The sequence below is a fragment of the Stegodyphus dumicola genome, chromosome 5 (genome assembly GCF_044657685.1).
Source record: "Stegodyphus dumicola isolate Sdum_Otavi_A_Nest chromosome 5, ASM4465768v1".
Taxonomy (NCBI): Eukaryota; Metazoa; Arthropoda; class Arachnida; order Araneae; family Eresidae; genus Stegodyphus; species Stegodyphus dumicola.
The window spans coordinates 74,220,059-74,247,190 of NC_140772.1; the positions used below are offsets into that span (position 1 = coordinate 74,220,059).

The following is a 27,132-nucleotide window of genomic DNA, read 5'->3' on the forward strand; positions in this document are numbered from 1 at the left end:
AAAGTATAAAAACATAGGTAAACTAAATAATTTTTTCAACTTGTAGTTTTTACATACCAGAACACAGACAGCGAAATATTAAAATTTACACATACTTTTACAGTATCATCCTCTCTCTTTGTTGCCAAAGCTAAAGTTTCCAATTTTGGGAGTTCAAGATAAATTTAAAGCAGAAACTGCTGAAGATTTGAAAAGACAACATATTTAATGTTTTAAACTCATAGTTAGTTTCGTTTTCTTACCTCTGTGCCATGATTTTAGCAGATGGGAATAATTCAACTTTTTATTTAGGCAAGTTTAATACAATTACTTTAACCTGTTTTGGGAAGCACATTCCTTAAAGGACATATATCAAATATTATGTTATGATGTATGAGGTACCCCCCTTTGTAGTTGTTTTTAATTATTGGAGATGAAGACAGCATATGTATGTGACATTTATTGCACCCTTAAGAATGACAGGAAGATTTGATGACTTACAATTTGATACAAGACTTGCTCCATAGAATGACTTGAAACTAAAATAAAAAAATCTTCTTCCCTTTTTAATCATAATTTTTATTACTATAAAATTTTTAAAAATCAAAGGTTTTTCCCCCGAAGAAATCTGATTTTAATGCAGTTAATGCTGAATTGACATTAGTTTGTTTTAAATATTTTCAAAAATATATTTTACATAAATACTTTTGAAAGTACTCAGAATTTTTACATTTGATTTGTCAGCAATTAGCTTTAAAATAGTTTTCAAGTTTTTCTTAACTACAAATAATGCAAAAAATCATATTGATTAGAATATAATTACTATTAAGGGTCTCATTATTTTACAAAATTGCATATATTTCCTTAAAAAAGTGAATGTCTGAATATCAAAAATATTAATAAACAAATAATAAATATCAACAAATTTTCAAGGAAATATTTCAAGAATATATAAATATACATTATACCATCACTTAATATACACACTGTCAGCGAATTTCATGTGGAACAGGATTAAAAGCTTTAGTTTTATGGTCACATGGATTAGGAGCAGCTTCATACGTACAAATAGTAATTTCTTGTCTTGGTAGCTAAAAAAGAAATATGCATACATACATACCTAACACTGAATTCAGTAATCAGGGCAAGAGAATTTCATATCAAAATTCAAATACTTACAACATATAAAAATTTCAAAATGATTTGCTAATAAAATATTGATATTAATACTTAAAGTGTTTTAAAATGAGAAGTTAATATTTACACATTTTGATATTTTTAAAAATTATACCTTATTTCCTAAATTTTTAGACACCTATTATTGCCTGATAGTTTTTTTAAATTTATTTTAAAATTTATTCAGTACATTAGAACATACTCTGCAAATCCTTTTTTAGTGTTACTATCTAATTAGTTTGATCATTTTTAACACCAATAATTCCTAAATTTTTTAAGTAATTCTAGTACTAAAAATTAATCCCTTTTCATTCATATAATTACAATTATCATGTAAATAAATATCATTATTACACTGTAATCATCATTATTACAATATTTAATATTAAATTAAGCTGCATAATAAAATTTATTTAAAGTAATTTCTTAACAATAGTTCTATAGTTTTATGTTAAAGTACCAGTTTTACAAGTTAAAGATATTTAGATTTTAATGTATAGCTGATACAGTAATTTTTAAAAACAAGGGTTTTTTTAAGAATTTAAATGAAGTTTTCTACTTACCTTTGTAAATTCACCTTTTAAACCTATATAATATATTTTAGTTGATTCAGCACCAAAATTTTTTGGAAAATATATTGTCAGATGATGCACATTAGGGAATTTTACTACCCTAAAGGGGGAAAAAAGTATTACTGATTAAATCATTTTATTGTTGATATCTTAAATGCATTAACTATGTCTTAACTACAAAATAGTAAGATAATTTTGTAAATTCCATTACCAGTAAAAAATGTATTTTTCAAACCAAAATGATTTTTTCCAATTTTCAATTTGAAATATTCAGCTTAAACTGGGATAGCAGAAATCTTATTGTTGAAAATCATATTTTAAAATGACAGATGTAATTTGTTCTTAATTATGAAGTTAAATTTTAAATAGAACAAACTGTAATAAGTGTATCAATTACCAAAAGTTAAATGCTGTATGTGCATGATAGTTCATATTTTGGCAACAGGGGAAAAAAGTAGCTCAAATACAGGGTGATCATAAAAAAACTTCCAGTATATGAACCCTTAGCAGCCTATCCACTTAACCAATCCAATCAATGAAATTCCAGATATTTTTATTTGAAGGTATGTGCTCAAGATTATGATGATTTGAAACAGTAGAGCTCTTATGGCTACAGTTACAATGAAAACATTTCGAAAGTTTTGAATGGCAGCACCCACATTTTTCTTGTGCAAATTGATCAGCACATTGAAAAGCTTGTAGAGACATTAGGTTAATTGAAAAAGCTGGAGAGATGAAAAATTAGCAATCGCCTTTGCCAGGAATCGAACCACGGACCTCTGGAATATTGGCCCAGCGTACAGAACCACTACACCACGAAGGCACGCTAGGAAATCGGGAGAAATACCTTATAAGCTATAAATGGTGTAATGTATGTAGGATGAAAATTGCCTGGGTAAAACATTTGCAAAGAATTGAAAATGCAAATCCTTTTGATGTTATAGGACTGGATTATGCAGGTCTACGTTTTGTGAAAAATGAAGATACGAAATATTATATCCTATTATTTACCTGCACAGTAACTAGAGGCATTCATATTGAACTAACAAAAGGTCTCGCAACTAAATCTTTCCTACTTGCTTTTCGTCGATTCATATCAAGAAGAGGGTTGTGCTCTTTAATATACTCAGATAATGCATGTATATTCAAGGCAGCTGATGCAGAGCTCAGAAAGATGTGGCAGGTATTAAGCCATCCCGATGTATAGAATTATTATGCAGCAAAGGGCATTCAATGGAGGTATAGCCTCGAAAGAGGAGCCTGGTGGGGCGGATTTTATGAGGGACTTGTGTGATCCATCAAAACAATATTAAGAAAAATTTTTCGTAGAGCTCTGTTGTGTAGTAAACTCTGTTGTGTTGTTATTGGTCTTTTACAAACATTGTAAAAGACCAATAACAACACAACAGAGGTAAGGGAAAGAAACTTTTATTGAAATTGTAAAGCCCACCTTTGCAGACGATAACATACAGCATGCAGGAGATTCTTGACAACAATGACTAATGTAACATCGCAGAAGAAATCTGCATAACTTCGTGTTTTATGACATCCTTCAATTCTGATAAATTTTGTGGATTTAATGTGTACACCTTAGATCTCAGATAAGCCTAAAACCAGAAATCCGTTGAAATGATGTCAGAAGATTGTGGTGGCCATAAAACTGCAAAATTTGGAAGATGACTCGTATCTCCACAGTGCTGTTGCAGCAATTGCTGAACACATTTGCTGATGTGTAGAGGAGCACCATCTTGCATCCATACAATGTAATTAACCACATTTCGCTACTGCAGTTCTCTAATTCTGTAACATTGTTCTATACAAAGCACTTATGATGGAACATGTTTTCATACATGTGGAAGTGAGCTTTCCAAAGAAGTACCAACCAAGAATGAATGTGCTTGTGATGCTGCCCCACACAGTCACTTTAGTTTCGTGTAAAGGTACTGTTGCCAAATCGTGAAGATTTTTTGTTAGCCCAGTGAAAGAGTTCTTGGAGAGTACATTCCTAGTTAAGGGAGGATGGGTCTTATCTGTCTCTAGTAGCCACAGCAAACATCTGCTATCTTCATCATATCTAATGAGAAAATTATTCACGCTGTCAACACGCTGTACCTTTTCTCCATGTTGTACTATCTGGACTTGATGAAATCAATAAGGAAACATCTGCAGGATAGAGCACAGAAACTTGAAGACTGGTTTTCAATACATCCAAACTGCAGGCAATACCTCTTGCAGTATGCAATAGACCTGCAGTGATCGTATTATGCACTTCCACAGCAACTACAAGAACACATGGTCATCCAGACTGCAGTCTACCACATGGCATTCAGTTTCTTCTATTTTGTTTTTAACCAAATCACGTCTACAGTTTTTATGGAACTTGAGATTTGTCTTAGCTTATAATTTTGCCAATAAACACACACTATAAAATATTCTAATAACCTTCAAGAATTCAAGTTATCCTGGTTCAAGAAACACTAATTCAAATCACCAAGGTAAAAGAACATTATGAATCAGGTTTTAAAACTTCCAAGTTTATTCATGTCTAACACACATTCAACTGATGCTGTCAGATCCAAGAACAAGAAGTATAACATCATGAAAGATTTACACCCTCTTTGGTGATTAAAATATATTTCCACATAAAATTTCTTACACACTGGGCCAGGCTAAACAGTAGTTCAGAACAATCAAGATTATCAGTGATACATGAACATTTTCTAGAATCATTATGCATTTCAATACAAATTCAAATTTTTGTAATCAAGAAATGTCACATAAACATCAAGAACATGTAAAACTTACCATATGTTTCAAGAATATCAAGTAAATTTTCATTCATCAAGAATTATTATTATAACATTCCTGTTCAAGCATCAAGATTTATCAAGAATTTATATAACTCAAGATAATATTAAACAAATAACATTTCAATCCAATTAAAATACTAGAATTGTTACAATAAACCTGTCCTTTTTTTTTTCAAGATTAAATTAAATTTTAAATACACAAATTAAATTTTTTTACAACCTTAAAATTTTCTAATATATACATTTCTTTAAATTTAAATATACAATACTTGAAATATTAAGCCTAGATACAACATTAGTAGCATTAAGATTACATTTTCAGTAACAAATATACTATCATATAATATTAATACTCTTAGCATTCCAACTTAACTAATAATTGTAAAGGTCTCTTCATAATGCATTTTTCAGTCTTTATTTCACAACTGTGAATTAGTCCATCTCTACCAGTAAATATTTTGAGAACCTTTCCTAATCTCCACATGTTATGTGGTAAATGTTCATCATGTATTATCACAATATCGTTCGCACTCAAGTCGTGCTTTGCACGGTAATTGTTCACACAATTTGCAGATTTTAGATTCAACAAATAATCTTTATAAAAGATTTTCAAAAAGTTATTTAATAATTTTTCACGATATAGATGCGCTTTTAAAAGAATTTCTTTAGTACTGCACACTTCATGAGTGTATTTGACAGGAGGCAAATTAGCAAGTTTCTGCCCTAGCAGAAAATGAGCAGGTGACAGAATTTGAGGCTCATTATCTTGGACGTAATTCAAGGGTCGACGATTTATTACTACTTCAATTTCAGTCAGTACAGTTTCCAATTCTTCAGGTAGCAGTGATGCTCTACGAAAATTTTTTCTTAATATTGTTTTGATGGATCACACAAGTCCCTCATAAAATCCGCCCCACCAGGCTCCTCTTTCGAGGCTATACCTCCATTGAATGCCCTTTGCTGCATAATAATTCTATACATCGGGATGGCTTAATACCTGCCACATCTTTCTGAGCTCTGCATCAGCTGCCTTGAATATACATGCATTATCTGAGTATATTAAAGAGCACAACCCTCTTCTTGATATGAATCGACGAAAAGCAAGTAGGAAAGATTTAGTTGCGAGATCTTTTGTTAGTTCAATATGAATGCCTCTAGTTACTGTGCAGGTAAATAATAGGATATAATATTTCGTATCTTCATTTTTCACAAAAAGTAGACCTGCATAATCCAGTCCTATAACATCAAAAGGATTTGCATTTTCAATTCTAGATGGAGGTAATGGTGCTATGGCTTGTTGGGAGTGGTTGGGAGTTATAACGCTGACACAGTACACAGTTTCTTATAACACATTTCATATTTTGTCTGGATCTAATTATCCAGTATTTTTCACGGAGGAACATGAAAGTACTAGCTACACCTGTATGAAGAACTCGTTCATATGCATCACGTACCAGAAGATCTGTAAAATGAGTTTTTGAAGGAATAATTATAGGATGCTTTTCATGAATTGATTTTTATAGTCTTCCCCCTACTAACAAAACTCTTTCCTCACTTATTTACTATAAGGATTTAGTTCATAAACGTTTGAGTATTTTGAAATCAACTATCCAGACTTTAAACTATTAATTTCATCAGAAAAATGTCCATATTGAACTTCTTTTATCAAATATAATTCTGCGGCAAAGAGTTCTTCTGCTATCAAGGGCCCTGTTTTCTTGTCAGTTTTATTTTTCAGATTGTGAATAAATCTAAATATCCATGCAGTCACTCTAATAGCTCTAATTAATTTACTATAATTTTCAAGATTCAACAGAAAATTAGATTTTTCTGCAATAGACGGTAGTATTGTGGTATTATTCATACACTTTTTCTGCTCTAATTCAGCATCAGAAAACTCCGTCGTTGCAATAAATTTAACTCACTGATTCAACTAACCAATCTGGTACAGACTGTCATAATCTTGAAGACAACAAATATTCCACTTAACATCCTCGAGATAAAATGTCCGCTGGATTGAATTTCCCATTACAATGTCTCTAGTTATTTGGGCAAGTTAATAATTGTATTTCAGATACTCAGTTTTTTACAAACATTTTCCATCATTCAGGAGCACTATGAATCTAGTGAACCACTATCATACTGTCAGTGCACAGATAAATATTTTCTTCATGAATTGAAAACAGCTCTTTTAAATTTTTAGCAAGTCTTGCCGATGTTAATGCTCCTAGCAACTCTAACCTCGGAAATGTGAGTTTTTGTTTTATTGGTGCAATTCTAGATTTTGCCATAATAAATGCTACCCGGCCTTCTTCAACCGACCTAAAATATGCAACTGAACCGTACGCTTTAATAGATCCATCACAAAATAAATGCAGTTCGATCTCTTTATTTTGATTTAATTTGTCGGAGAAACATTCTCAAGAAATTTCAAATTTCTTTAATTTTTCGATTTTACCGCTCCATTCGGACCACAATTGCTTACAATCAGTTGAAACTTCATCGTCAAATTCTAAATCCAACTGCCAAAGGTTTTGCATTATTAATTTTGCATGTAATACAGATGGCACCAAGAAGCCTACTGGATTGAAAATAGTAGCAGTCACCTTTAATATACTTCTTTTTGTGGTGTTTCTACAACTATTTAATGTTTCGCACAAGTTGTTTATGTTCAAGGAAATTACATCTTTACTCGTAAACCAATTAAGCCCTAATACTTTTAAGTAGCTTTTTAGTTCATTTTCTGATTTAATTATTCCACAATCATCCCAAAGTTTTTTGAGTTTCTCTGAATTTGTATTAAACTGACGCAGATTCATTCCGGCATCTTTAAGCACCCAACAGGCTCCAGTACTTAACTTAAAAGCCTGTTCCATAGAATCTGCGCCATAGAAAACATCATCTACGTAGATCGAACAGTTCAACATCTAAAAAATATCTGGATTTTCTAACTCTATTTTCTTTAAATGCTTTTTTATAGTGCACGCCAGAATGAAAGGGCTACATGACACACCAAAAGGAACACGAGTCATTCTATAATGTTTCAAATTGTAATTATTATCAAAGTAAGTATAAAAACCGTAATACATCTCTATCAATTTCAGAGATTCCAATCTGGAGAAAGGCCTTTTCAATGTCTGCTGAGAACACATGTTTGTATTGTCTGAACCGCAATATCAAGTCCAAAATAGAAGGATTCAAATTTGGGCCAGGCATCAAACAATTGTTCAGAGATACCCCATTACACTTCGAAGATGCATCAAACACGATACGGACTTGAGGATTTTATACATTTTTTCTTACCACTGGAGAATGTGGCATATAATACATTTTACAACTAACACAACTTTCAATTTCGCACTTTTCAATTATTTCATTTTTTAACTGTTTGTTTATTATGCTATCATAATTCGCCCTAAGCCATTCATCATTTTTTAGTTTATTAACCAAAGATACTAGATGTCACTTGGCATTTTCTTAATTATTACCCAAGTTTTCATGATGTGATTTCCATAATAAATGAGCTACATATCTACTACTAATAAAATGCAATTCTTTTTCAAATTTCTCAGTGACTGATCTATCATCAGGATTCTCCTTCTCCTCTAAACCCAAGTGGTCCAAAGTCCAAAACCTTCGCAAACAGTCATTAACTGAACTATTATCTTCCTTCAAGCAGTGAGAAGCACCAGTTATAAAAATACAGGTACTACACTGATCATTTTCCAAAGATCCAACCAAATATAGAAGACACCACAAATAATTTATTACTTACTCTTTTCTTTTCTCCTGTTTGCACTTCCCAACATAAATCAGATCCTAACAATATTTTTATTTCAGATGCTTCACCATTATGGGCTAATTTTAGATTTTCTGATTTTAATATTTCTAAAATGTTTTTGGAAGGAATTTTTATGATCGCTCCAGAAATTGTATCTGTAACAAGAGCTTCAACAGTGATTGAATCATTAGGGCATTGTATACTTTTCAGGGTAACTTGAACAACATTATATTCCATTAGTCTACCCTGGATATACCCAAATGAATAAATATATAACCTTTCTTTCCTTAAAGTCCTTAATTTTAATTCTTTAGCCAAATCAGATCTAATAAATGACCTCTGTGATCCACCATCAATTAAGATTTTTACTATTTGGCTTCTAGTACAGTCAAAAGTCGTTAATCCGGACTCGTCGGGACTTCGGCGATTCCGGATTATCGATTTTTCCGGATTATGGATCATGAGTTTAAATCTCGTAAGATGGCATGCAGAAATTCTAAAATTAAAAATATGAAACCGTCATTTATGAAATAAAGAACAATTATGATCTAAAGGGTATCAAAATTTGCAAAAAGAAAAAGCTTGATATTTATTTGTTTACTTTATTAAACATTTCTTTCAATGTAAGTTGTTTAAGTTGCTTCGTTTCATGTGATAATACTTTCTCTTTAATTCTATTAAACAGACATAATTTCTTGTTCAGTTACAAAGTTCCGCTGTTCAAGTCCTATAACTGCTGTGTCGAGAACACCGACTAATTTGTCAATCGAAATTTTTTCGTTTTCAATAACCTCTGTTACTTTCTTCACTATCGGAAGCGAATTACAATGACGAGGAACTTGTTTTAAATCATATCAAAGACGGAGCATATTGAGATGAAATACTACATTTGGTAAGGAATTATAAGCCAAATAAAATAAAAACATCTGCGCTGAAGATAAGGATAATGCTGACAGATCAACTTCCAATTTATTACGCGCCCGCCATGGCGTTCCCCCCGCCGAGCAGCGTGAAATTGATAAACAATTTTCGGATTTCAAAACATACTTTCGCTTTAGATCCTTTACATATTAACAAATATATATCGGAAATTCTATTTGATATAATCAAAAGTTTAAGCTTACTTTTATAAAATTGCTTACAGTCTGCAAAAAATAATAAGCCGGATCCAATTCGAAAATTAAGGAACAACGCAATCATCAACATTAACTGAAATAGATAATTAGATAATTTTAGCTTATACGTCCATTATACATAAAACGCGCACGCGAAAACGTATTCTGCACTTGCGCACACTCATATGCGCAGTCGTAAAAGGTCTTACGCGCACGCGTAAACGCCTATGTGCATGTGTCAACGCGGCGCATGCGCAGAAAGTTTTTAGTTTTGAGGTCCGGATTATAGATCATTCCGAATTATGGGTGTCCGAATTAACGACTTTTGACTGTATTATCTGTATCTGAAGTATAAACAGTGCAAGTTTGTAAGCATACACCTTTATCAGCAGTTTCAGAAACAGTCTTAAGAGTTAAATGACAGGGATGCAACTAAATTCTGCTTAGAATCTGATACTGTTACTAGTTTCTGTTTAACATCTGAAACTGCTTCCACTTCAGGAACAATATTTTTACAAAATAGCTTATTATGATTTAAACCATTACACAACTCACAAGGCTGAAGTTTCATTTTACATATGGAGAATATATTACCTTTCTTAAAATATCTGTAACAACATGCATGGTTTCTTAATATCGCTCTTTTTACTCATTTGTTTTCTCACATTTTCCTACATCATGCGTATTTTGATTACAATAGAAACAATATGGCTTGTCACTGTGGCTAACGCCGAAACAGTAGGAATGCTTGCCCCTTTTAAGTAATTATTTTTATTCTGCTTAGCACCATAATTTGTGTCTCTTTCTTTGAGTTTATTTTTAAATTAGAAGCTTCCCAACTCTCAACTTCCAATCTAATGAATTAGAGAAGTTCTGTAACGCTATATTGCTGTTTAGAGTTTTTTTTTTTCTATTAAACTCCAGATTCATATCGTCTGGTAAAAGCTTTAAAATAACAGGTCCTAAAAGGGTCCCGTAAGCTTCCGACACAATACCTAATGAATTTAAACTTCTTATATTGATTTCACAGGAATTGTAAAGTGTTCTTAGTGCTTTCACATTTGACGAACTTCTAACCGGTTCAAGATTCAAGAGTTTATTCATGTGCAAAGATATTACCAAATCTGTTCGTCCAAATCTTTTTTTAATTAAACTTAGAGAAGCATCATAATTTTCATTAGACAGTGCAAACCCAGATACTGCACTTAAAGCAGGTCCTGCGAGTAAGGATTTAAGATAGGTAAACTTCTTGACCTTTGTTAACTCATTATTATTACAAATAGCATTTTCAAAAGAATTATAAAATTCCAAAAGTAAACTAGGATCACCATATAATATTTAGGAATTGAAATTTTAGGTAACCGAATGTTAGTTTTGTTTTCGACCTTTATGGCAGCAGTATGGTTACCAGGCGATTCATTTTTAATGTTCACGTTAAGTTTCCTTTTAGCCCTAAAAATTCATAAACTCATATTTTCATCATACTCTAATACAGTATTACATTCTTTCTCAATTTCAGACTCATCCCCTTTAACACAATATTTTTTCATTAATTTCTTTCAACGCAGACTGTTTAGAAGTAAGGAAAAACACATTTTCTTCTACCATATTCTAATCCCAAATGTCTTTTCTAATTTCAGGTGCTACAACATTTATTATTTTAAAAATATCTTGTCTCATAGTTTTTCTAGTAGCTTTCAATTTAACAATATCATCTGCCATAATAACAACAAAAATAATTTTATTCGCTTACCTGTGCAGTCTTCAAATGGTTTAATCCTAATTTAGTAACTCACTTTACAGGTGAAAAGCATTCACAAGTATTCTGAACGTTTATCCTGCCACCTTCAGTGCTGAGGAATAATTTTTCAATAACATGAAAAAACACTGCATTCTAAATAAAAAAACTGTTCGTGTGCAACAATTGGGTGCCCAAAATATTAAATATTATAATAACTGTCAAGAATTCAAGTTATCCTGGTTCAAGAAACACTAATTCAAATCATTAAGGTAAAAGAACATTACAAATCAGGTTTAAAAAAAAAAAATTGTTCAGAGATGTAGAGCTGTATTGGAATTCTGATTCATTTAGATGGTTGAAAGACTAAACATCTGAATATGGAAAAGAAAGCTGAACAACACAGTACTAGATTAGAACTATCACCAACAAGGAGTTTGTAATCAGAGTGTTCTAAACAAAGCATCTAGTAAAATCTGAGGACCTGACAAAAGACTTTTCACGAAAAGCAAAAACACAGCGGGTTGTGCAAAGAGATTGACAAATGTTTCATTGTAAGATTCCATAGGAATGACTGGCACAATTTCCACCAACTTTCATAATTTAGAGGTAGCCAACTTTCACAGTCGATAGGAAAATAAATATGTAACAGGAAGTGTTTTATTCCTAGATGGGAATTACTTAATTCTGTCAGACTTGAAGAAGTGTAACAAAGGTTAAATCGCAATCTCTAGATGATTTCAACAAAGCATTTATGAAATGGCAAGTTTGTGCGACATACACAATCAATAAGTATTTTCAATATACTGATTCAAAGAAGGAAAAACCATAAGTGCTGTCAAGTACCACAAATTAAAACTACAAAATTCAAATCTGGGAAATATACACAGAAATCAGAAATCTGATTTGTGGTGATTGAACCATAACACTAAAATACTTAAAAAATTCTTCCACTGAAAATTGCCAAGAAGTAGATTGTAAATACAGTCAAAAGTCGTTAATTCGGACACCCATAATCCGGAATGATCTATAATCCGGACCTCGAAGCTAAAAACTTTCTGCGCATGCGCCGCGTTGACACATGCGCATAGGCATTTACACGTGCGCGTAAGACCTCTTACGACTGCGCATTTGCGTGTGCACAAGCGCAGAATACGTTTTCGCGTGCGCGTTTTATGTATAACGGACGATATAAGCTAAAATTATCTAATTATCTATTTCAGTTAATGTTGATGATTGCGTTGTTCCTTAATTTTCGAATTGGATTCGGCTTATTATTTTTTGCAGACTGTAAGAGCAATACTATAAAAGTAAACTTGAACTTTCGATTATGTCAAATAGAATTTCCGAATCTGGAGCTCCCAAAACAAAAGTATGTCTCAATGTCCATCAAACAAAAAGTGAAATTGCTGCAAAAAATGGATAAAGACATGAAGAATGTGACACAGAGGTTAGTGAAAACGAAAAAATTTCGATTGACAAGTTAGTCGGTATTCTCGGCACAGCAATTAACGGGACTTGAACAGCGGAACTTTGTAACTGAACAAAAAATTATGTCTGTTTATAGAATTAAAGAGAAAGTATTATCACATAAAACGAAGCAACTTAAACAACTTACATTGAAAGAAATGTTTAATAAAGTAAACAAATAAATATTAAGCTTTTTTTTTTTTTTTTTGTAAATTTTGATACCCTTTAGATCATAATTGTTCTTTATTTCATAAATGACGGTTTCATATTTTTAATTTTAGAATTTCTGCATGCCATCTTACGCGATTTAAACTGATGATCTATAATCCGGAAAAATCGATAATCCGGAATCGCCGAAGTCCCGACGAGTCTGGATTAACGACTTTTGACTGTATAGTTATTGCTGAATAAATATTTCCTTGCACCTTTTCATAAATGAAACAATAGTTACTGATTTTTTTTTCTTTTTTTGACATAATCAAACCCCACTACAACAATCTTCAAGAAAGCAAAAGATTGGTTTCCGATAAGTGTAAAAATTAACTGATGGACCACAAAAAGTTACATTTACCAAAAGCGAATATAAGTTTTAGGAAAAACTGAATTAAGGGTTCACTGCAATCAATATTATATGCTATTATTAAATTTATTTTTTGTTGCTTTTCAATTTCATCATACCTTTATAATTTTACTTGATAAATTATTTAACATGTAAGTCATGGATCAGACTCTCTCCCTGAAATACATTATCTTCTTCTTAAGATATGCTTACTGTAGGTTGCAAAATTTATGCGTTATGCCTGCCTCAAATAGCCTGTATTTAGAATACTGAGAACAGTATGGAAGAAGATAAGAATAATAATGAAAAGGTATTTTTCACTATCCTAATAGCCTAGACAGAAAATTTTTAGTGAATTTTCATTTAAAACTTTCAGGAATTCTAAAAAAAAATTACTAAAGGTACAAAGAAGATTCAATAATAAATGTCCATAAAGTTCATTATCTCTCATTTTTATGCATTTGGTTATTCACTAAAGTCATATAAAATAACATGATGTACCTAAGAAATTGAAAAACTGTGTTATAAATGAGGCTCCCTGTAGTGGAACAGCACTGCAAGGGAATTTATCTTGTTTCATTTTCAAAGATAATCACATATAGTTCCAATACATGAACCAGTATTGGTGTTTAAACTGACAACACATAAAGAAAATAAACATTGAATCATACTTTATAGGATATTCTAATGTCCCAGTATGATCAGGTGTCATCTCAAATTCTTCATCAGCTTCATGGGAAACATCATCAAAATTTATATGAGGCCTATTTTTAAACCTGAAAAACATAAAATTATAGTTAACATTTCCATTTTATTATCTTGAATTGTGAAAATAATTTTGTGCTCAATTTTCTTATGTTTGAGATATTACAATTTAATAGAAAATGAAACTAGTAAATAGATAACCTATACTGATACAGCACAAAGTCCAAGATCCAGAATCGTTGGGAGTTCATTGATTCCAGATTTCAGAAATATCCAGATTCTAGATCATGTATATAAATCTAGTAAGATAATATGTGAAAACTGCAAAATTAAAAATAGGAAACTATTGTTCATGAAATAATGAAGCACTTATGATATTAAGGAAACCAAAATTTACAAAACAAAGTTCAGTGTTAACACTTAGTTTTGTTTTAATTTGAGCTGTTTAAGCAATTTCATCATTTTTGTCTCTTTAATTTTATAGACACATATTTTCTTGTTTAAGCAGAAAGTGCCATTATCCTCTTTAATTTTATACAAATACATAATTTCTTGTTTAGGTACAAAGTTAGTGACTTGTCCTCTAGGTCCTGTAGAGAATTTTGACTAACATTTTCAACAATCTCTTTATTATCTTTTTAAACCTCTTTGTTGAAACCCCTTTATTATTATCTTCTACGTATATCTTTTTTTATCTTATTTTCACAATCAGTGACAATATTTTACAGATTTAAAACTATATCACAGACTTCGCCATCCATTAACTGATTGCTGATAGGGACATTTTCATTGTAATAAAGACAGTGTCTAACAAAAGGTCAGGTTAGGTCATTTAAATAAAGACATGAGGAGTATGTTCCTAAGACGATGGATGCCATTATGGAATTTTTGAGGAAAATTTTCTTGCATTCATGATACATATGAAGAAAACCATGAAAACTAACCATGCAGCCATTTCTTGCCTGGGTTCAAACCCACAGCACATCGAACAACCAGTATTTAGATGTCTTAACCACTACTGGTGGGACCATCAAAATATAGACTTTAGCTATATCATCTTCATTTAGCATTTCTTTCCATTCCATTATTCCATTAGTTGAAAAATTTCACAGTTCTCTGTCAAAGCTGCTTGATGGTTTTTTTTTTTTTTTTTTTTTTTCAATATTTCTTCGGCAGCAAGCATCACCAGTTTGGTTTGACTTCTTTCTTGACATAGCCATGTGTTTCATTTTCCATTTTTTTAAAATCAAAACAGATTTTTACAATTTGAGGATTTGCCAAGAGAAGAACAAAAGGATACTCTAAGAGTTATGCTGCACAAACAACACTGTTTGAATAACATTGAAATTAAAATGCAACTTGAACCAAAATGATTATATTTTCTGCCAATACTCTTTGGCTGATTGATAGATATACAGTTTTTACTGAATGAGCAAAACAGACATTATGCTTTCTTAAAACTTTAATTTTGTTAAGATAACAGTAATAATAATAGACTGAACAAAATAAGCTGGATAAATTGAGAAAGTTAAAAAAGAATGCAATTTAATGTGTTAGCTGATTAATCAATATCTAATTCTTTCTGCTTGCTTTCTCTGCTTTGCGAACAAATGAAAGTCAATATGCGTAATAATTCACTCCTAACAAACATGGGTCTTTATGCTTCACTTACTTTGTATAGGATTAATATGACAGAAAAATGCTAAATCAGCTCTCACACAGAACCACTTACTGAAAAAGGAAATCTGGTTCATTAGCCAGCAGGTGAAACATGCAGAATCATTCAATACTATCACAAATAACGATGCTTTTCATCAAAGAAAACAAATCTTAGCTAAGTGGGACAAAAATTAACTCTCTGCACACTTGCTTTTGAGTATGCTTATTTCAGTGTCACAGTCTCCATTTCTATAATGAATAAAAAAATTAAATTAAAAAAAAGTTATATGGAAATGGAAAGTCCAGATAATGGATCATTTCGCTATTCGACATCTGTATTTTACACTTTGTAATGTATAAATGGAAGTACAATCAAACCCTGCTATCATGAACTTCTATGGACCAGAAGTTTGGTTTGCTATATGAAATCCAATAAAAAAAAATGGAGTATCTCTTAAAACTGTGAAAAAAATTGAATGATGAATCCCACTACACAAAACTGACTAAAGTTGTCACATGTGTCAAGAGATGTGCATATGTCTAATTCAAAATATCACATTACAATTTAATTACAATTATTATGTGCAGTTATTAAATCAGCATAAATATTATTGTCTTATCCTTACCTTGAACTATCCATTTCTATTTATGATAAATTATTTTATTTATAACAATAAAAATTAATAACAAAAAAGTACTAATGACTGGTTTACAGTGGAAATGGTGCACTGCCAAAAATGAGTACCACTCTGCTCACAGTCTAACGGAGTTCTAAGCATTTAAAAAGTTACTTGTGGGGTAATGCACCACCCTCTTGTGGGATAACTGTTACAAAAAGAATGGAATGGAACAATGGGAAAAGCTCTTTTACACAATTCAAATGTATTTCACCTAATAAGGTTTTAATTTTGAAAATTTTTTAAATTGCACAAAAGAGATTAGTGCTAATTTATAACAGGAACAATGCAAAATTTTGTGAATAAGACTTGAATTATTCCTACATTATGTGTAAACAAGTGTTTAACAGTGGACAAACAACTACATTTTTTGAAAATAAACTTAATTATAATTTATACATATTAGTTAAATTCTTTTCTTATATATTACTATGTATTTGCATATTCATTAATTCTATTGTTGAATGTTTTATGATGATTTTTAACTGAGTATTCACATTTATAAGAAACAATTTTCAGCCAAAAAGGGGTATTACACACATGATTTTGTGTTGATTCTTAACACGAATTTGCACCCATTCACTTTAAATATGGTCCACTGTAAATGTGTTGTTCCACTTTTCAATTGTTTCAAGAATTTGTTGCCATTCAACAAAATATAAGACATTTATCTTTAAAATTTAATTTATCCGTTATTCCACCTACAGCTATTTAAAAGCTATACAGTCAAAAGTCATTAATTCGGACACCCATAATCCGTAATGATCTATAATCCGGACCTCAGCTACAAACTTTCTGCGCATGCGTCACGTTGACGCACGCACATAGGCGTTTACGTGTGCACGTAAGACCTTTACGGCTGCGAATATGCATGTGCGCATGCGCATAAAACGTTTACGCATGCACGTTTAATGTATAATGGGCGGTATAAGCTAAGCTAAAATTATCTAATTCAGTTAATGTTGCAGATTGCGTTGTTCCTTAATCTTCGAATTGGATCTGGCTTATTATTTTTTGCTGACTGTTAAGAGTAATTTTATAAAAGTAAGCTTGAACTTTCGATTATATCAAATAGAATTTCTGATATATATTTGCTAATATGTAAAGGATCTAAAGCGAAAGTATGTTTCGAAATCCGAAATCTGTTTATCAATTTCACGCTGCTCGACGGGGGGGAACGCCGCGGCGCGCAATGAATTGGAAGTTGATCTGTCAGCACTATCCTTATCTTCAGGGCAGATGTTTTTATTTTATTTGGCTTATAATTCCTTAATAAATGTAGTATTTCATCTCGATGTACTCCGTCTTTGATATGATTTAAAACAAGTTCCTCGTCATTATAATTCGCTTCCGATAGCGAAGAAAGTAACAGAGATTATTGAAAACGAAAAAATTTTGATTGACAAATTAGTCAGTATTCTCGACAAAGCAATAATAGGACTTGAAAAGCGGAACTTTATAACTAAACAAGAAATTATGTCTGTTTAATAGAATTAAAGAGAAAGTATTATCCCATGAAACGAAACAACTTACAGTGAAAGAAATGTTTAATAAAGTAAACAAATAAATATTAAGCTTTTTCTTTTTGTAAATTTTGATACCCTTTAGATCATAATTGTTCTTTATTTCATAAACTACGGTTTCATATTTTTAATTTTGTAATTTCTGCATGCCATCTTACCAGATTTAAACTGATGATCTATAATCCAGAATTGCCGAAGTCCCGATGAGTCCGGATTAACGACTTTTGACTGTAACAAAAATATTGAATGAAAATGGATTGGGCATGCCATACACCGTGCGAGTTCTCGCGGGTTAATTACTAATAAATACAACTGTAATAACTATCTAATAAATAGCTCCTTATTAGTTATTGTAGTTAGTTATTTATAGAGTTTCTTAATATTTAAATTTAAAAAAGTGCACTCAATAGCTGCATTGAGAATTTTAACTATATTAAGGTACACATGATAATAACCAAATAAACAAACCGTGGAAAAAAAGGAAATTAACATGAAAGCTTGGATGCTGGAACTACTCCATGACCAGTTGAAAGTTAATAGTGAAAAGAGATTGTTAAACATAATACGAAGATATTAAAAATATATCAAAATTGAAAACTTACAGTTTCATTTTTGATGGGTGTGAATCATTTTCACCACCAACAACAATTATTCCCTTCAATTTTACAATGCCTGTAAATCTGCAGGAAAGAAATACATCTAATTAATCAATAAAAAACAAATAAATTTATTACAATATAAAACTTAGAAGTTCTTCCTTATGGAAGTAGCCATTACTCATGTCATCAGCAATTAACATCTAAGAATCAAATACATTCCCTACTACAAATATGGCAATTATGTTGGCCAATTTTGATGATTAACTGTGATAATCACTTTAATTAGGAAGTTTCAAATTAGATTTTGAAAATAAAAAATATATATATATATATATATATACTCACGGGACATTAAACAGCAGCTCCTCATCCACATCACTTTCAACAAACTGCAATAATGAAGCAAAATATGTTAGCTATATTTTTAATGATAAGGTATTTTGTGGGTAGGAGAACTTAATTTAAAAATGTAGCATAACATATTACATCAATTTTTCTTCAGTATTTTATCTCAAGGTTAAATTGCATAATAAAGTTGTAATTTATTGCAACACACAACTGTTTTGATAAAAGATGCTACATACGCATAACTGTTTTGATAAAAGTAGAGTGAAAAAGAAGACTTTTAGTTGAAAATAATACCATAATGAAATAACAGTACATAAATATATAACTGTGTTCAATGTAAATTGGAATTTTCTTTCACAAAATATTACAAAAGATAAAATAATAATACAATTTAACTCGGCTATAATGAACCCAGTTTATAATAAACTCTTGTGCATAATGAATGGAGCTGGATAATGAATGAATTTGTCCAATAGCTGGACAAATGCTTCAAATAAAGACACATGATTTTGCCAGACACTTTAGAGAATAATACAACAATGATTATTTTTCAATTTCTCAATAGAAATATTAAAATATATATATATAGGTATATACTTTGTCATTTATACAACCTATTGGCTATTTGTATTAAACATGCACATTAAAAAATTTTATAATAAAAATTGATTACCATTTTAATTATCAAAATTTAAGTTATAATACTTCAATTCCAAAATTTACTGCCAAATCTGAGCCTTTTTAAGACATTAATTTCTTCATGTCTGGTCTTATTTCACTTAGTTTTTTAATAGTAAATTAGGATCCACTTTTAATTTTGCTCTGTATTTATTTTTCAAATATAACATGGAAGAAAATCCTTGTTCACGCAAATAGGTTGTGCAAAAAGGCAATAAAAATTTAATAACTTTATTTGAAATGCCTTCAAATTCTTTTTTTTTTTTTTTTTTTTTTTTTCTGTTCAGCAAAAAGTTAACAAGTGTGTTATTTTTTAAATCTTGAGTTAGAGTTCGATCACAGAAATTTATATCAGTTGTTCATTTTCTTCACAAGATAAAATTTCAGGTACATCTGGACAAAATGAATTTCTAATCCAATTTTCTTTTTCATAATCCTCTGGAAAATACATGTTGGAATTATTTTTCAATGAAAAGCAATGATTTTTAATGTCAGATCCTAATTCTTTTGTTTTCAAATCATTTTCGGTTAGAAAACTGTCAAAAAGGGGTAAAAAGATTAAAATATTATTATCCAATTTTTGGTTATTGGTTTGAGTTTTTTTATCATTGCAATAATCTTTCTTCTTATAATCTTAAATTTATCTCATTTAATTTTCCAAAAATATAAGCTAAATATTTTAAACATGCAACCATAATTCACTTAATAAATATTTTTGCAATTCAAATTTTGAATCACAGTGAAAAATTTGAATTTCTGATCGAAGTTCAAAAAGACGATTTAAACTTTTCTGAATCTGGAATACCAACTTACTTTGGAATGTAACAAAAGTGTTTCATGACCATCTCTTGGCATAAAATTGTAAATATTCTTGAATTTAAACCTGGGCTTTTAATATAATTAACAATTTTCACAGCTTGATTCAAAACGATTTTCAGGTTTTCAGGAATTGTTTTGGCTACTAAAGCTTCATGGTGAATGGAGAAGTGAGTAAATTTATTTTCAGGTGCATCTTTCTTTATTTGAAAAATAGCACTGGAATATTTTCCTGTTAAAGCCTAAGCTGAGTCACTGCATACAGCAATACACTTATTCCAAGGAATATCATTCTCAGATATAAAAATTGTCAATTACTTTGAAGAGTTCTTGTGCAGCTGCTCTGTCATGAAGAGATTCATAAAATAAATACTCTTTGGCAATAGCAATTCATTTACCTTCTTCGAAACAGCAAACTAATAATTGAATAACGTTCGTTATATAAGTTCTTTCATCCAACAGCAATGCAAAATACTCACCGTGTTTTATTTTTTGAATCAAGTCTCTCTGTTATAGAATTTGCCATTTCATGATGTCGATTTATTGTATAATTTGATAATGAGATGTTATTAAGTTCATTAGCTACTTTTTCATTGAATAATGTTAAAATGATATCTTTAGCTACTGGTAAGTGCGAGCGTGCTTAGTCTTGGCAATTCTTAGGCTTATTAGGTAACTAGCTTCCAAAGCTTTTTTACTTGAAGTAACAAAACCTTTCAGTAATTGCTTACTATTCTTGAACTCCAATAATTTCTCTTAAAATATTCTTCAGATTTATCCTTTTAATTGGCATTCAAGATGTCATTTTAGAAATGTTTCATGTACATTAGTTTGTTTATGAAAGACTAATGTACATGAAACATTTCTTTCAAGATGTCATTTAAGAAATGTTCATGTACATTAGTTTCATATTTTGATCGGATAACAGTTCATGACAAACAACACGTTGTGGCTGAGAGTCCATTTGAGTTGAAGCTGAGGGTAAACTCAAATGATAAATAATTTTCATTATATTTTCTATAAATAATTGTTCATTTCAATATTCTTAGTACTAGTAGATTGTTCTGGATACATTTAGTCAATCCTAGCCATTTTTCCATTTTGAAAATATAATTGTGTTTTATTATTTCTTTTTACAAATATTTAAATACACAATATATTACTAGTTATTCAAAAATAAATGACGATATTCTGAAATCGTGTTGAGAGGTAAGGAAATTCCAAGTAACAAGAAGACAAAATACCTGTTAGAGACAGTAAATTGATGTAAAAAAATTATTCTAATTGAAAATAGAGCAACATAAGCCTGGAAATGGTGGCAAAATTAAGTATAGCCATGCTAATAAGTTGATCAACTCTACAAGAATTAATGAGATATTATCTTCTTATATGAATTTATTTTAATTTCCTATTAAATAGAGAATCCATTTCTTTACTCCTTTTAAAAGCATCATTTATGACAAATTTTGTTATGCCTATAGTTAAAAGAATATTTGTGAAAATATAAATGGATTATTTTGATAAAGTCCATGAGGGGCTATTTGACCTTGAACAAAGCTCAGGTTGCATAAATTTATGATTGTTAGAGAAAAAATTTAAATAGTATGTTGGGGTATTTAATTTTTTAATTTAATAAATAAAAATACTTTGTTTCTTTGCATACCACTGGTTGAGAATCCCTGATCTGGGCTATTTGGACCTATTCAGTATACCAAAGCCAGATTCAGCACTTCTCATCTTCTTACAGAGATGATTCTTACCACAACCTTACATACAATGAGCTTGGGCACTTTATTCTGTCAGAACAGAATTAAATTTCAGAGTTCTTTTCACCTCATAATATTTTATTTTAGCAATAATTAAGAATTAGAAATCTATACAATAACTTCTGAATGCAAATTGCATATGATCTCTTTTCCCTGGAAACAAACCTATGGAGTGATAGTGAAGAAACATTTAAGGAAAGAAAAGCCTCTGCCACATATAGAATTTTACCCTCCGAAAAAAAAAAAAAAAAAAAAAAAAAAAAACAATAAATTTATGAAACTTTGCTTGGAAATGGGTCTTTTTTGCGATTACCCCGATTATGCATCTGCAGCTACTGAATCAGAGGTTTCAGTTATGTACAATTTACAATAGGATAGAGAAGGGGAATCTATATTCCTGAATGCACACAAACTGACAGGACACATTACATAATGATAGCTCATATATGTTCAATACGAATGCATTTGCAAGCAACAGAGCACTGTGGACCTTTCAGACTGATGCAAACTAAATATGGGGGGATGAAAATAGTCCTTACATAAGACTTTGTATTTTTTCTCAGCTTACAAATCAATCCTTGAATTCAGAGGCATTTTCCCCTTGTGTATGTTTTTACTAGTTTGCTTTAAACGACTATAATTAAATTAGCAATGTTCATGATGAGAAAATATTTGATTCTCCTGTCTTTAATTACATACCCACGTTGCTCTTAAAATTTTCTTCATATTATTTCATTAATATATTACAGCTGTTTTATGTTTTCTCATTTGCATGGTGGAAACAGAATTATTTGTATTTCTATTGTCTGCTGAAATAGTACTTTGCACTGTACATTCAGTATTTAAATTCAGTGGAAATTCATTCAAGACCAGCTCCAGTTATTCTTAGTTTTTAAGTGAAATTTTAAATCCATGTGTGGTCCAAAATAATATGAAATCCTGTATTTTATTTTATTATTTGACTTTTTACTTTTACATTTTATTTAGTCATTAACTGGCTAATTCTCCAATGTGTCCTTCCCTCCCCCATAAGCTTTTGTCATGGTTTTCCTTAGGATACTTTTAACTTTAAAAACTAAATAGTTCTGAATATATTATTAAATTATAGTTTAAAATTATACACTTCTGCATTAAGCTTTTTCTCATGTTATATTTTAAGATACTTCCTATAAATTTCACACTGTTGGATCCAAATGTGACACTTATTTTTCAGTATCGTTATCAATATTACGAGAGCTATGGAACTACACAAATTAAAAACATCGCTAAATATTAAATTTATCAATTTCTGATAACAAAAGCACTTAAAATATGAAAATCTAAGACTTTATATCTATCTTCATGGAATACAAATTCAATTTAAAAAACTGACTGTTTTATTTTACTGTGTTTTTGTTTTGTACAGCTTTTCTTCAGCTTGGTCTCTCATTTAGTTCAACTAGTTCTATAGATAGTTCTCATAGATAGGTTGATGAAAGCTTTTGCATCTTCATCAAAAACAGTTCATGGGTTTTCATAACATATCAATCTCATATACATAATATTTAAAGTCTTCCTGTCACTGTTTGCTATTGTTAGAGAGATACTATAATCAGTAATTTGAAAACAAGGAATAATTTAAGATAAAAGAGACCATGTTATAATAAAAGGTCAGGATATGAGAATGTGCAGCAGCATGGCATTTTGTAAAACTATGGCATTTTAAATTTTGTAAAATTATCTACTGCTTATTGCAATAACCGATTCTTTACTATATATTTTTCTATTCATTATTTACTTTTATAATGAAGTAAACATAAATCACATCTGCAATGCTTTCTTTTAAAAAAATTAAATAGCATGAAGAAGGAAAGAAATTGATAACACTAATAATAATACTCTTTGATGGGCGTTGAGGAAATAAGTTCTTTCATAAATGGCATCTTCTAAATACACTATCTATAGTACAATTAAAGTAAGGAATTCATTCCTAGTAACAGATATTCGAAGTTAACAAAAATTTATTACTTCACACTGTCAGTCAAACATAGAAAAACATACAAAAAGAATCCATTTATAACACAATTCTTTCTTCATTATTCAGCAGAATTACCTGATCAGTTTCTAAGCGCTTCTCCCACGGTTTGAATACTAATTTACCAGATCCTTCAACAACCTCATTTAAACACTGCACATTATCAGTGTCAATTTTTGTGTATAAGCTGTATTCAACGCCTAAATCTGACGGCTGCTCTTGTGCTTCATGCTCACAATGACCATGACTGTGTCCATGTCCAGACATAATGCACACCGATGGAGTATAAATGTGCACACCTATTAGCACTTACTACAAGTTTGTTGACAAATTTCTCATCCAAACAAAACAGACTTAGAAACCGGAACCGGAAACACGTAATAAAAGCTACCTTTTTCTTTCTTTCTTTTCATATATTTTTGCATTCGAAATCAATGATATATATATATTATTATATGGAATGAGAAAGTGCAAAATATCCCCTTGCTTAAAAACTGTAAATTATGATTAAATTCTTGTTGAACTGTTTGAAATTTCTTCGCATCATACCTTCTTTTTAAATATACATAAAATATAATAATTCTGGCTTTTTTTTGTGAATTGACATGTAAATGAAGAACAAAATTTTCAAACATTCGGAAATTTTGAACTGAATTTGCAGAAGGTTCTAGAATATTTCTAATCTTAAGTCTAAATACGTCACGCTCTCTGAAGAATATTTTTCAGTTTAGCTAGGGCCCTCTCTAAGGGCAGGGTACTGATGTTTAGAGGATGCCAGCTAATTAGTTGTTCTCACAAGCGACTTTTAAACAAATTAAATTTCTCTTTGAATTGTTAATATTCATAATACATACGAAGTGCTAACTGCGTTCATTATTTAGGTTGCCAAGAATACTGGAGCCTTAGTTTAGCCGGTTTGATTTCACACTTATTTGATTTCACTTTATTTTTGAATGGGTGTGATGATCCTAGATCAGGTCCTCATTATCGCTTAGGCCTGCAAAACCACGTCTAACAGCCTGGAAGTTAGAGAACCCCCAAGTAATTTTCTCCTTCATAATGATGCTTTTCCTCATAAAAACAAGGAAACAGGACATCGAACTTTCATGAAAACAACTGAGGTTTCTAGAAACAAATTATTCTTCAACGAATTCGGCTTACTGTCAGGAAGACATCTCAGATCTTCATGAGCGTCCATTAGAAAAGTTTTAATGTTTTTGAGCGAAAAAGAGTAGGAATGTTTTAAGTAACTTCTTTTGCACAGAATTTTGTTTTTATTTCGTGTAAACCTTGTTAGAAAATGTGTAGAAAATGTTCTCTTTCAAGATCGTAAACGATGATAAAAAGTATTCTAATACTGATATTTCAGTAAATTTCCAGTCAGCCAAAAATGCTTTTCGACATGATGATTTCAAATTTACGAACTCTGATAAAGAAAAGTGAAAGTATGCTACTGGGAAACAGTACAGGAATTTAGGAAATGTCTGGCAAGAGTTTAGTAATTCTAATTCTTGGAGAATTTGCCATTGTGACATCACATATGAAGTATTTATTAGGGACTAAAGCGGAGGAGAAAAATAGTTTAATGTTTAAAAATGTATTTGGGTTTATTATGGTTGTTACTCCCATGCATGTGTATGTAGTGTTTGAAGCCCGTATTTTTAAAGCATTTATACTGTATAAGTGAGGTTATTTGAATATCAATAAGAGCATACAAGAAAACGTTAATAGATTACTTCCAATCCACATAACATTGTTATAAGGACATTAAATAAACAATTTTTGAACATCGACAGGACTAAGGAGTCATAACAAACTAAATGAAAACAGAAAATAACTCAAAGTATTACATAAATATTTATAGAAGCCGGTCAGTTATGTTTTCTTAAATTATCAATATTATACCTGGAATTACATTTCATTCAGTTATAGGCTATTTTTATATCAATACTATGCTATACCACGTTAATAAACAAACTGCGAAGGCCAAGATAATTTTCTGAATACGCTCCTTAATCTGATACTAAAAAACCCCTAAGCAGGATAAAAGTGTCACAGCTGTCTACCTAGTGAAAGTGTAGTCTGACTCTAAATAAAAGTATAGTCAACTATAGTCCAAGTGACCAAAATAAGTTGTTTCTCTCTCGTTTGGAGTCAAAGCTGATGCGATCATAACAAGATCCGAAAATCTATCAGGAAATCCACTATACTGAAAGATTCAAAGTGTCAACCTCAATCTAGCGTGTAAGCTATCAAAAGGTAACTTGATGAGTGCGAACTTCGAAAATATATGCGAGAGTTAGCAGAATCTAACAATATTAAGTGCAGCAATGAAATATACAAGACCAAGTTACCTGAAAATCCTCTAAGCACTAAGAAACCTCACACTTAGGAAAACTCAAGCCCTGATTAAAATTAACCCAGAAACCAGTAGAAAAATCCTCAAAATGATGAGCCAAGGTCCGTAAAAGAACAGGTTAGGTCACTTGGGCAAACAAACGAAAAGCCAAGTACTCGTTCGGCTGTGACGTGGCTGAAGTTCTCTGTAGCTGCTCGTAACAGTAGTTTTGAATATCGGGAAAATAAGAAATTCTAATACTTACTCATTTTAGTATGATCAGACTGAATACCTACATTTTACAAGAATTGGAAAATATATAATGTATAATATTTAAATGTTGAAATAGAAGAAATTAAAATTAAGGCCATTTATTCTGTACCTAACTCTCAGTCCGATATTTAAAGCTGTACCAACTTGTCCTAATGTTTGGAATCTAATTTGGGTGAGATTTAAATTTATTTATGTTGCTAGAGCCTTATTTCGGTTCGATCGTTTCTGTAATTTTCTTCAAAATTTTCTTCTGAACTGTTGTTGTAGTTGCTAATGCTCACTTATCCTATAGTCAGTCCCAGCCCACGATGTTCCTCGTGGCAAGGAGCGCAAGTTTACGCCTGTCTTTGGTAACAGCTTTCAGCACCTTATAGGAGACAGTGCGATTTAGCTCAGTTCCGTCCCCAATTTTGATGGAGAGCATCCGGGTGGACAGGTCCGAGGTTCTCCCACACCGCTTTTCCTACCATCAGCCTCTTGAGGGGACTTTCGGTTCGCCGCATATTTAGAGTGCTCCCATACCCCACGTACTCCAT

The 27,132-nt window shown here is 31.0% G+C and overlaps 1 protein-coding gene across 1 annotated transcript; it reads right to left on the reverse strand.

Moving 5' to 3' along the window:
* Positions 1-534: 534 nt before the first annotated feature.
* On the reverse strand, positions 535-24,369 carry LOC118204667 (PITH domain-containing protein GA19395). The gene is made up of 6 exons (XM_085816783.1): positions 24,064-24,369; positions 18,709-18,752; positions 18,367-18,444; positions 13,872-13,976; positions 1,719-1,827; positions 535-1,070 (listed from the first exon to the last, which is right to left on the reverse strand). The coding sequence occupies exons 1-6, from the start codon at positions 24,250-24,252 to the stop codon at positions 969-971; spliced, it is 627 nt and encodes a 208-aa protein (XP_085672909.1). The 5' UTR covers positions 24,253-24,369; the 3' UTR covers positions 535-968.
* Positions 24,370-27,132: the final 2,763 nt, after the last annotated feature.